At 33.9% G+C, this 12,921-nt stretch overlaps 1 protein-coding gene across 16 annotated transcripts in view; it reads left to right on the plus strand.

The window, feature by feature from the left end:
- The window catches only part of GPHN (gephyrin), a 621,731-nt gene that overhangs the window by 384,570 nt on the left and 224,240 nt on the right, over positions 1-12,921 (plus strand). For all 16 annotated transcript variants that reach the window (XR_007475727.1, XM_049706378.1, XM_049706375.1 and 13 more), the window contains one exon: positions 5,141-5,275. Coding sequence is in view for 15 of the 16 variants with exons in the window: in XM_049706378.1 (XP_049562335.1) it covers positions 5,141-5,275 (135 nt within the window). In the remaining variant the exon portion in view is untranslated. The remainder of the gene's footprint in view (positions 1-5,140; positions 5,276-12,921) is intronic.

A 12,921-nucleotide genomic window follows, 5' to 3' on the forward strand; every position in this document is an offset into this window, starting at 1 on the left:
CTTGCATCTCCCTCCCTCCCAACCTTCCTATCCCACCCCTCTAGGTGGTCACAAAGGACCGAGTTGATCTCCCTGTGCTGTGCATCTGCTTCCCACTAGCTATCTGTTTTACATTTGCTAGTGTATATATGTCCATGCCACTCTCTCACTTTGTCCTAGCTTACCCTTCCCTCTCCCTGTATCCTCAAGTCCATTCTCTAGGAGGTCTGCATCTTTATTCCTGTCTTGCCCCTAGGTTCTTCTGACCATTTTCTTTTTTTTTCTATTCCATATATATGTGTTAGCATACGGTATTGGTTTTTCTCTTTCTGACTTACTTCACTCTGTATGAAAGTCTCTAGGTCCATCCACCTCACTACAAATATCTGAACTACTTTTGTCAAGTCTGTTCTTCTTTGTTGTGTGTGGCCACTGAAGTCTCTGTTCCATTAGCTTCGTAGTCAGCTAGTGATTTGACATAATTTCCTTAAATGCCTGGAAAATATAAATATACAGAAAAGGAAAATCTCCCATTCTTTGCAGATGAGCTCTTTTTGTATATTGGAGCATGCCTTCAATGCTCAGCCAGGCAGTTTACTACTCTGCCTAATCTTCACTTCCTACTTGTGCAAAATCTTTAGTTCAGCAAGAGGTGAAACATTAGGTGAAGTCTTCTAAGCATGTGCATTGCCTTGGGCATAATCATGACCTCCTGGAACTCAGGAATATCTGGGAGCTTTTCAAAGCTCTTATGCCTGAAAGCATCTCATTACATGGCCTTTCCTCCCAGGTTTTTAAGTTAATCTGTTATTCATTCCACCTGTTATCCACTGCCCAGACAGCAGTGGCTAATATGTTTGACTTTAAATATTTGGATAACCTCCCCTCCAGTTAGTTGCCTGAGCCATGGGAGTGTTCCAAGATAGGGAAAATAAAGGAAAGCCCTTTGAGAGTATCCTTCAGTGAGGTACCAGACATGTTGAAACAACCACAACCCTTGAGAATAAGGTTTGTTTCCCTTCAGTATTCAGAACCTTTACCAGACATGTAGGCTGTGTCTTCAAGGCCATCACTGAGCTATATAGTAGGGGATCAATTGGGGGGTTTTGTGGGGGGTTTTGATTAAGCATTCACCTGGCTGCTGTAAACTTGATTAGTTTCTAGATTTCTGATAAAGTTGATTCTGACAGATTTTGTTAGTTTATTCACTTCTTTAGTAGAGGTGTGGACTATTGACATTACCTACTCTACCTTTCTACTGATGTCACTCAGAAAGGATTCCTTTTAAGACACAAAAACCACTTAACTATAAAGGAAAATATTGATAGAGCTAACTAAATTTAAATTAAAATATTCTGTTCATCACAATACATGATAAAGAAGGCAAGCTACATAGTAGGAATAGATATTTACACCATATAAAACTGATAAAGGACTTGTTATCCAGAATAGATATAGAAATGTAACAATTCAATAAAAAATGAATGACTTAATAAGGGAAAAATAGGGCAAATTGAATAGGGACTTTACAGAAGAGAACATCTAAATAGCTGATAAACATGAAAAGGTATTTACTCTCATTAACAATGATGGGAAAAGAAATTAAAACCACATTAAGGGGACTTCCCTGGCAGTCCAGTGGTTAAGACTTCACCTTCCAATGCAGGAGATGTGGGTTTGATCCCTGGTCAGGGAGCTAAGATCCCACGTGCCTCGCATCCAAAATATCAAAACATAAAACAGAAGCAATCTTGTAACAAATTCAATAAAGACTTTTAAAAAACACACACATTAAGACATTTTTAGTAACCCATTTGAAGAAGAATTAATAATACTGACAATACTAGGTAGAGCTAAGTAGTGGAGTAAGAGGAATTGTCACCATTTTCTTTTGATAGACATATAAATTGACTTAACCAATTTGGGAATTTGTAAAAGAAAGTATTCACACCCTACAACCAGCAATTCTGTTTCTGAGTATATATATCCTAGAATTAATGCATGTGGGAATTATGGTACATGAACAAGAATTGTTCATAATATCTCCAAAAAGGAAACATTACAAACACTGTACAACAGAGTTATCCATATTCACTGCATCCTTTTCCTCCAACTTTTTTCTTTACCACCTCTATTGAGGTATCTATCTTCATCAAATAATCGCTTTCTTTTAGGTTACTAATGACCACCTCTATCTTGTTCTTTAATGTCTGTTTCTTTCTCCTTTTTCTGTTTTGCTGTATTCTTTCCATAAGGTCTTTGTCTTTCAGATCTCATCTATTTCTGTAGCTTCCACAATCTTATCTCTGCAAATAATTTCTAAGTCTCTGTCTGTAGCATAACTTTCTTTTTTGAGATGGGTGAAGTTTTATTTCCACACTATATTACATAATGAAATTGGAAATTTATGGTTGCCAGGATTAACTGGATTCTCAATGGTGGTTGATATTTCCTTTGCCAATGCCTTAGTTATCCTCCATGCTTCAGTCATCAATGCATTTTTCCAGATTTTTATGATGCTCCTAGAGTTATCTTTCCCACTTTTACTTCCCATTTTTCTCATTAGATAGATCTTCATTCCAAGCACCAAAGAAAAGAATATTAGTGAATGTCTCTCTTTTTTTTCCACCAGTTACCCTGGTTTGTCATCCCCACTTGCTTCCTCAACTCGTTTCTATTCTTTTTACTTTACTTGTATCTTCTTTAATTGCTAGATCTAATGGCATCTTTTCAACTCTCACCTTACTCCTGTTCTCCCCAATAGTTGATATTTTGTAACATCTTTTGTAACATCTTTCTTCTCTTTTCTCTTCCCTTATGTTCACTCTGTCTTAATTTTCCTCTTTTGTCTCTGTTTCTTAAAGATAGGAAGACCAAATAATTTATCTTCCAAACTGAAACACTTCTGAAAGTGAGAAGATGTGTTATTTAATAAAGTCAGGATAATAGATATAAACCCAGATTATTCAAGGAAAACAAGATTGTATCATCATACCATTTACAGGGCTTTTTTTTCCCTAATTCCTTTTCTTCTGTTAACCCCTTATGGATATCACCTAGAATTTTGAACCGTCATCTTTTGTTCTTTTACATGCCCTCCTTGGGTGACCTGAAATATTTGCATGACTGAAACTACCACCTTCAGTGATAATTCCCAAAGTATATATCCAATCCCTAACTTTTTCCTGAGCTCCAGTCTCATATTTCCAATAGTTAATTCTGTATTTCCAGGCTAGTAACCCAAAAGTATGTACCTCACAATTTAAAGTTACCTTCTTCCTCAAATATCCTACTCTTTTGTTTATTGGGGGGATGAAGATTGTGTGTGTGTGTGTGTGTGTGTGTGTGTGTGTAAGTCTGGAAATATACATCATACATGTATACTACTTTGTGCAGATGCTTCATTAGGTACTGGATGTACAGTAGTAGCAAAAACACAGTTCCATCATCATGACAATGCATTCTGGTGTGGGAGATAGACATTGATCAAACTAGCATACATATAAATGTAGTATAAGTATGGGTAATTTCTGTGAAAGAGAGAAACGTGGTATTATGTGAAATATAATAGGGGCATTTGACCTTTTTCTTTCCAATACATGGCCTTTTATATTAGACATAAGTGACAACATATAGCTCTTCTAAATTAGACTGCTTCCATTTCTTTAAAATATTTATTGCAATTCACTATTCAAATATAGTAGCAAATGGAGCTATTTTTCTTCTCAGAATTCCCATTGCTTTTTGTCCTAGTTATGGGGTTATTGTTCATAAATCACATAAATTGTTAAGCCCTGAAATGGTGGCAGTACCTTTGGTACTGAGGATGTAGGTATGGAAACTAAATAAAAGAGCATTTATGAAAATAATATGTCCTTTGTGAGAAAGAGATGGTGTGTTAGATAGAGAGCACCTTTCTAGTCACAAAATCTGGCTGCTGTTTTCTTCTTTTCACATAGTAAGTAATATTTGTTGATTGAATGATAATTGCTTGAAAGTAGTCAAGTTGTCATTTTGAGATTAGAAGACCTACACTCACTAGTACTAGCCCAGAACATGAACTAAATTATGCATAGCCCCAAATAATAAATTTTATAATCAACGTAAATATTAATATTTTTTTAATAATCCACATTATTTGTCCTTACATTTATATGTTTTTACAGTAGTAATATTCAGTTACATCAGTCTTTACCCTATTGATAGGTATAATAACTAGCAATCGCCAACATTTATTAAGTATTAACTACTTGTAAGTGTTACATAATTTATATACATTATCTTATTTAACCCTCAGCAATAATCTGGTGAGGTAAATGCTATCATTATCTACATTTTTTAGGTAAAGGAAATGGCAAGTTAAAAAAATATATCCATCAGTATCCCAGCAAAGTCACAGCATACTTAAATGGATAATTGAAAAGAGTTTAATAAAGGACTATGATATTTACAAAAGCTTGGGCAGATTTTAGGGAAAGCAACAAAACATGATGCAGCACCCTGGGACTAGTAATAGTGGGGATCATTAATACTCCTAGTCCTAATGGGGCAAGGGAGGGAGCTGCTATTGGAATCCAGAAAAGAGCCGAAGGCAAGGGTCATCTGATAGGGGCTGTGATCTTAGCCAACCTACGGTGACCTGGTAGAGAAGGAGCCAGGGGAATAAATGTCAGACCTTACTCTCCTACAACTCTTCAGTTTCCTGACAGTGGCTCCTATTAGCTGAGCCCAGCTAGAAACCAGAGAGCACAAAATAGCTTATTGATTCTATCTATACAGGTTAGCTTCAAACAGAGAGAGTGAAGAAGGGTGGAGAATGAATCTGAAAGGGAAATGGAAAATATCTAGGAATTAAATAACTATTAAGTGGCAGAGCCAGTATATGAATGCCAAACACTTTACTTCTCACTACAATTCTGTACTGCCTCATAAAAAAAGCTTTGATGAAATATTATTTGGCCAAGGAAAATATTTTAAATCTGAAGGTTTCTACCCTATCCCAAATTGTTGGATGCATTCATACGTAACAGTGAGTGAGACCAAATATCTGAGAGCTCAGCAGCAAAGAATGCCCCCCTCAAAAAATGTTTGATGTGGGTATTGATTTTACATGTTGTTGGTATTTTCAGCATATTAAACCATACTTGTTCCTCTTGTCCAGATTCCAGACTCCATCATTTCTCGTGGCGTTCAGGTGCTCCCACGAGACACAGCCTCCCTCAGCACTACTCCTTCAGAATCTCCTCGTGCTCAGGCTACATCTCGCCTATCTACAGCTTCCTGCCCAACACCAAAAGTAAGTACAGTTCCTTGGCACCTTACACCTGCTCTGCTATGTGAATCTGGGAAAACTAACCAACCAATACTTCCCTCCGCTTGTCAAGATTGGATTGCATGCAAGATAACACGATGAAAAATTAATGGGCTATAGCATAGTTACCACCTAATGTTTCACAGATTGTCGTATTAGGCCAACAATAGAGCAATAGAAATTTCATTCAAAATGCCTACCACCTCACAGCGATAGGTATTACTTTGTGTAGCTCCTGTTTCTTTGTTGTAGACTTATTACTTTTTAGCATACTTATTAGTATAGAAGTGAAGTTATTTATGCAGGGGATGAATGTGTTTCTGGGCAATAAACAGTAAGATTAACAAAATAAAATAATATCACCAAAGGGATTTTTTTTAACTTGTCCAGGCAGGGGTAGCTCCCTGCTCTAGTATCATTCCAAATTTTTTCAAACATATTCAACTTGGAATGTTGCTGCCTAATATTTGGAAACAAATCTAAATTGATTAGAAAGAAAGTTTTAATGCCAACCTTTGGGGGAGGGAGGAAGTGTCTTAGTATTTATTTTTTATAATTTTTCCCAAGTACTGAATCATGTAAGGGGGTGGGGGGAGGATTAGACATTTATTTGCTACCTGACATCTTCATGTATGTGAAAAATTGAGTAGCAAACCTAATTATGACTGTGATGCTTTTTCCTGGAATATCTCTTTCCTGGCAAAGTTAGTCATTTGTGCTTTCAAGTTTTCTATGGGATAGATCCACTATTGGCATCAAAAGCTTAACAGTAACATTCCTTCTTATTTAATAGGATATGACGTTAGATATCAGGCTATACAGTAAATTTATTTCAGGGCTCTCTAGGTAATTTTTCAAACTGTGGCTTTTTCACTGTCATCAGATTTAAGGACTTATATAGCTATCTTCCTCAATTCCAGCTTTTCTATGAGTTTTATGAATATTATCATTGAATTTAACTAGAAGTAATCTCAAGCAATTCTTGATATGTGTAGTGCAGTTGTTTTTACATTCCATGGTACAACCTTTTCAGCAAAGTCTTCAGAGTGTTAACTGTTGTATATCATTGTTTTTAGACTTGTGTCAAAAATAGCTGATATTAATTTTATAGTTTAAAAAAATTGACGTCCTAAATCTTCAATAAAGAAAAACTATAAAAACATTCTAGATATAAAATGTATGTTATACATTTATACATGGGGTGCCAGTCAGCTACATCTTCAACTGAATGAAAACATGGAGTTCTCAAGACATAATTTGGGTAGAAGAATCTCATCCATATCTTATAAATTTTTAAAACAAAATAATTTATTTGACTTCATTAAATTCCAACAGTGTAAGTTGTACTCATTTATAAAGTCTGGGAATAATTAAAGCTAGATGTTAAGTCCAGTATAAAATTTACTCATTCACCAAATATTAAGACCTTAATGATGGGAATACAGAATTATCTAAGACACAGTATTTTTTTCTTAGTGATATACTGTGTACATAAATATTTTAAGCTAAGTTTAATTATACATAGTAGTTCTTGAGCCTTTTTAAAACTCTGCAATTACATCTTAATTGCAAAGAGAATATTAAATACAGTTTTAAAAATCACTCCAAATTTCTACATTAAGTTAATTTGCTTATTGCAAAATTTTAGGGGAGGAAGTGGCTTGTCTTGATATTTTTTCCATAGTTAACACTTAGCTGTTCACATTGACAGTAAATTCAAATAAAACAATATTTGAATATCTTTTTTTTCAGGAATTTTTTTCTGTATTTTTGTCTAGGAATAAGATTCTGTTTCTTTTAAATAATTTTTACCAACACCAGAATGTAATCTCAAAGATAAAATTATTGCTTTGTTGTAATTTTAAAATTAAACTTTTACAGTTAAATCGGAATAGTAATATAATAGAAAAATTAGTTTGTATATTTTAAAAAGAACTGAAGATAATCAAATTAATCCTCCTATTAAAAGTCTCAAATTATAAGACTGCTTAATTGAATGTAAACTAGATGCTTTTATATGTACTTTTATATCAGTGACATATAATCTCTGCCCTCATGGAGTTTACAGTTTAGTCAATGGTATATTGAAGTAAATAGGTATTTTTAAAATAAATTTATTTAAAATAACTGTTTAAATTATAATAAATATACTTTTACAGTAACTTAATAATGATACATTGAAATTCACGCTAAGGAGAAGTAAAAAAGTGTAGTGATAGAAAATAAAAGGAGGGAAACCTCACTTAGATGAGATGATCAGAGAAGCCCGCTCTAAGGAGTAACATTTCACCAGGGACATGAAAGATGAATAAAATAAAATAAAAGCTTTTTTGCCAGGTGGAGGTTTTGAGAATTATATTCAGCAGAAATGACCACCTTACAGGTAGTATTCACCAATCAAGAACTCTCAGACTAAAACTTCATTAGTACATAAATAACCTAATTCAGTGACTTCAAAATTCAACTTCAGGTATCAATTCTTTTTTATTTTAAATAATGACTTTTTTTTTTTTTGCCTTTGCCTGCTGAGTCAAATTTCAAGGATGTAGGTTTTAGGACATTAATCTGTTCTAGATGAATTCTTTATTTTAATTTTATAGCATAAAAATTTAGGGCAGAGAAGAAATCAAAAAGAAAGTCAGGTTTCTAATTTGAGATATGGGTAAATGATGTTATTAACTATACTAAGGAATAAAAGAGAAAAAGCAAAGGAGAGTGGTTAATACATTTTGGTTTTGAATGTTTTCAATCTAATATATGTATGAGACATCCCAGGAATGATATCTTAGCACAAGATTAGAACACAAGTTGAGTTTGACATTGTTATCGTTACTGCATCTTAGATGGGATATTTATAATTTAGTACATATTACTGTTTGCCAAACCCCATAGAAATACCCCTTCCATGTTTCAGATTAGGCATGCAGTCTGTCATGTGTAGAAATATATGTGCGAATATGTTTTCTTTACATCGGAAATACAATACAGTCTTAAAAGATGAGCACTAGAAAGAGCACTTGACTTGATAATAGACAACCTGGATTCAAATGCTGACTTCTCTACTTAATTACTACACTGCAATAAGCAACTTGCTCAACTTCTCTGAGCTTTTTGTCTGTGATGAAGCTGGTAATCCTTGCCTCCCCAACAGGGTTATTAATCTATTAAATAAGTCTTTGCCTGGTTCTGGGAAAGCAGTGGTGAGCAAATAACATTGTTCTTGGCTTTACAAACAGATAAAACAGGCAACTATAAATTATAATAAAGTATAATAAGTGCTATGATTTATCAGCAGGAGTACAGAATACTCTGGGAATAACCATCAGAAACACTTACCCTAGTCTTTGTGAAAACACAGAAGAGTTAAATAACCAAATTATGATTAAAAACTAACAGTTCCAACCTTTCCCTCTGTAGCTTTTTATCATGGGGGAGGATTTAAGATGAAAACTTTCTGTCCATTTGTATGTATGCATCTATTCCTGTGAGGTCAACAATGTAATATTAAACATTATTTTAAATTCACGTTTTTTATGCTCACTGCAATATAATTGTTCTTTGATTGTGCTTTGATCCTTTAAGATTCTCCAGCTATAGTGAGAACACGATCTGTAAAACATACAAAGTTTGGATTTCCTTTTCAGTACACTCATCACAATCTAACAAGGACAACAAGGTGTTATCTTTTCTAAACAGTTCTTCATAGAATGACATTGTCTCCAGCAAAAATTTATTTGCTGAAATGACATATTTTTCTGTATATGGAGAAAGTCGTTTCTCTTTCATATCAGATATTTTCTTTTAATGAAATCTGACTGAAATGACAATTGATTTTCACTTCTCTTGCTTGAGAACACAGTGAAGTATATTTTAAAAACAAACTTGGGATTTTAGTCTTTCATTGCCCTAAGTAAATTAGTGCCTAAGTCAAAAAAGTCAAATAGTATGTAGATTCTATGAATGGGCAATATCTAGAGGACTCAAGTTCTAAAATGGTGATAGTCTCCCAAAAATGGTTTGCTAAAAGAATAATTCTGTAACAAACTGCGTTTTAAAGTGAGCATGGTCCACAACTTAAATGAGTTCTGATTTTCAATTATGAAAGGCAGCAGCACCTCTATTAGAATCAAGAGGCTTGTTGTAGAGCATAATAACCAGAACAAAAAAGAAAAAAATTCCAAACTTCCAATCAATTCACCATTCCCTATAGATGTTATTAAAATAGAGAATTTTTTACAAAGACCAATTCAATTTTCCTTTTATTCCCTAAGCATCTGAAGTTTGACTAAAATAAATAAATGAATAAATGTAATCTCTTGTCACATATTCCCTTGTACCTCAAAGGTTAGAATAGAATTTTGTGCCCAGACTAACCAGCAAGTTCTTTTTTTTTCCCCTTAAGAAGAAAATATAAATTCTCCCTAATTAAACTGAAGTTTATAAAATAATTTAAATGTATATATTGAAATATCTTTAGGTAGTATGTGTTCGTTTAATAATTAGTAATAATGTCTAATCTTATATTCAAACAAAATGCAGAATTATGACTTCTCTCTAGGCTTCTGTTATTGTCCTTTGAGCAAAAGAATTTATATTACTCTGGTTAAAGAATATTTTCTTAACTCAAAGTTTTTAATGTGTATGTTTGAAAGGCAGTGTGATTTCCTTTACATATAAAATGGCATTATTTGATCCAGTAATATTTGATCCAGGGTAATATTTTCTCTGAGATTTTTTTCCTAGGATGTTAGTTTTTACAAACTATTCCATATTATCACCACTTTCCTTTGTGAACATCAGAGTGATTGTGTACTATGGCTAGTTCATTGGTTCCCAGGTCTCTGGAGAATGTCATGAAATTTCTAAAATTCTAGCCTAGATCAAGGCAATAACTGAGGACTACAAATGATTTTCCACTATTTTTGAGAGCCTAAATAAAATCAGTAAGACTACACTAAACATCAGGTTTCTTTGCCTTTGTCTGAAGTCATGTCAACAATGGTATATCAACAACTGTTCAGCAGTTAATGACATTGTAGAAATGTATGGGTTCTACATGTGGAGTCAACAAACACCAAAAAGGTTGGGAAAAACTGAATTAATAACATTAATTAATTTAATAAAATACATCCTCTGGACATAAAAATATATTTTTTTTGTGTTCAAAGTTAACTGTCCCATGGGGGCGTTGGTTATTGAGCAATAATATTCTCAACGTTATTGGTCAGATCCAGCAGCTCTCAAACTTAATGGTCTCGGGACCCCTTTACAAACTTAAAAATTATTAAGGACCTCAAATAGTTTGTTTATGTGAATTATAGTTGGTGATGTTTACTGCACTGAAAATTAAAACTTAGAAATTTTTTAAATGTTTATTTATTTGCTTCAAAATGAGAATAATAAGGCCTTTCTATGTTAATATAAATAATACTGCTATGGGAAAAATATTTTCCAAAAATTTTAAAATCTACTAAAAAGGATGGCACTGTTTTACTTTTTCTTCACATTCATTTTGATGTCTGGTTTAATGGAAGGCAGGTAGATTCTCACATCTGCTTCTGTACTCAATCTGTTGTGATATGTTATTTTGGTTGAAGCATATGAAGAAACAAATCCAACCTCACAGATCCGTAGTTAGAAAAGAAAGGACTATCTTAATAACATTTTCTTATAATTGTGGATATTCTTTGACACTACATCAAAATTTTTCAATTAGTAGTCTATTAAAAGTTAGTTGAAGCGTAGGGCTTCCCTGGTGGCACAGTGGTTGAGAGTCCACCTGCCGATGCAGGGGACGCGGGTTCGTGCCCCAGTCCGGGAAGATCCCACATGCCGCGGAGCGGCTGGGCCCGTGAATCATGGCCGCTGAGCCTGCGTGTCCGGAGCCTGTGCTCTGCAATGGGAGAGGCCACAACAGTGAGAGGCCCGCGTACAAAAAAAAAAAAAAAAAAGTTAGTTGAAGCGTAGAATCTAAAACCCTGTCAAGGACAATTTCATACTCCTATGTATTAAAATCTGTTGGACACACTACTGTATATAAAATAAACAAGGATCTACTCTATAGCACAGGGAACTGTTCAATACCTTATAATAATCTATAATGGAAAAGAATCTGAGAAAGAATATATATATATATATATATATATATATATATATATATCACTGAATCACTTTGCTATGCACCTGAAACTAATACAACATCGTAAATCAACTATACTTCAATAAAAAGTTGTTTGTTCTGGGGAAAAAAAATCCATTGGTCTGTCCTGAACGTTTATTGGATCTTATAAACAGGTATGATTTTGTAACATATTTTTTGATCACATGGAAAATATAAGTTCTTCCAAGTGTTGACTATATCCAAAATCATTTTAATTAATATAACCACCAAGCTCATTAAAAATGCCTTGGAAGCATTGGAAGCTCTCAAGCTCATGGTGATATACATTTTCCACAGTTCTAATTTTTGCTTAAAACGTAGAGTTTCTTCTTTGGCAAAAAAAAACAAAAAAAAACCCAACAAATCCTGTCTGTTTTCCATGAATTGACAGTCTCACTTCATTCATTTTCAAGAAAATGCCTACCAGACATCTAAGTCTGAATAGTCATAGTTTGTCAGACATTGTTTCAAGGAAAAATTGTTCTGTGCAAAACCTGGCTAGTTCAGCTTGCAACTCAAACTATTGCCTAAGTACTTTAACCTGAGACAACTGTCATTCTTTCTTATGCAGCAGAAGTATTTTATTTCATACTTTCCATTTTATCACACTCAAGGGACAAGCTTTAATTAAATTGAGTTACTATTTACTGTTTCATTGAGGAAAGTGTTAAACTGTTAGTACATAGTGGTGAATAATACAATAACTATTCACACTATTTGGATCCACTGCCTTAATTTTTTACTATAGTACCAACCCACCATTGCTTTTGTACTATCGGTGCAAATGTCAACATAGTGTAAGAGACAAATAATGTCTTAGTATTATTATTAAAATAATTTGCCCTTGTGGACCCCTGAAAGGATCTCAGGGACCCTCACAGGTCTGTGGACCACACTTAAAGAACTGTTAGTATAATCAAATGAGCAGAGTGGTTTATGTTTCTTGGAGACATCCTGGGTCAAAATTACGTGTGTTCTCTTTTTCATTTAGACCATGTTACAGTGGTATTCTCGTTTCAGAGATCTTATTCTTTAGGAAAATGACCACTGGTACCATGCTTAATATAAATGATTCACCCTAGATTCATTCTAGGACAGGGAACAGAGTTTCTCCTCCCTGATTCAAAATAATAGAAGACTTCACAAAGTCTTGAAGATACAACCAGAAAATGTAATTCCCAGCTAACTTTACTCATTTCCAACGTGATACTACTTCTATGTTTGTATAGTAACTGATGTTTCCCTAGGGTCTCCTTTCTACTTATAGGTGCACAGAGAGCCCTCTTTTAAGTCATAACCTAGTTGATGGAAGATAATTTTATTAGGGATATCTTTGGGGATGACTTCCTTTTTTATAACTAGTTTGGAACATTTAAATTTGGTGAGATTTTAAATAAAAATACAGTTTTCAGCTAATCTAAAAAAATCAGATTGACAGGGCTTCCCTGGTGGCGCAGTGGTTGAGAGTCCT

The sequence above is a fragment of the Orcinus orca genome, chromosome 2, assembly GCF_937001465.1.
Source record: "Orcinus orca chromosome 2, mOrcOrc1.1, whole genome shotgun sequence".
Classification (NCBI taxonomy): domain Eukaryota; kingdom Metazoa; phylum Chordata; class Mammalia; order Artiodactyla; family Delphinidae; genus Orcinus; species Orcinus orca.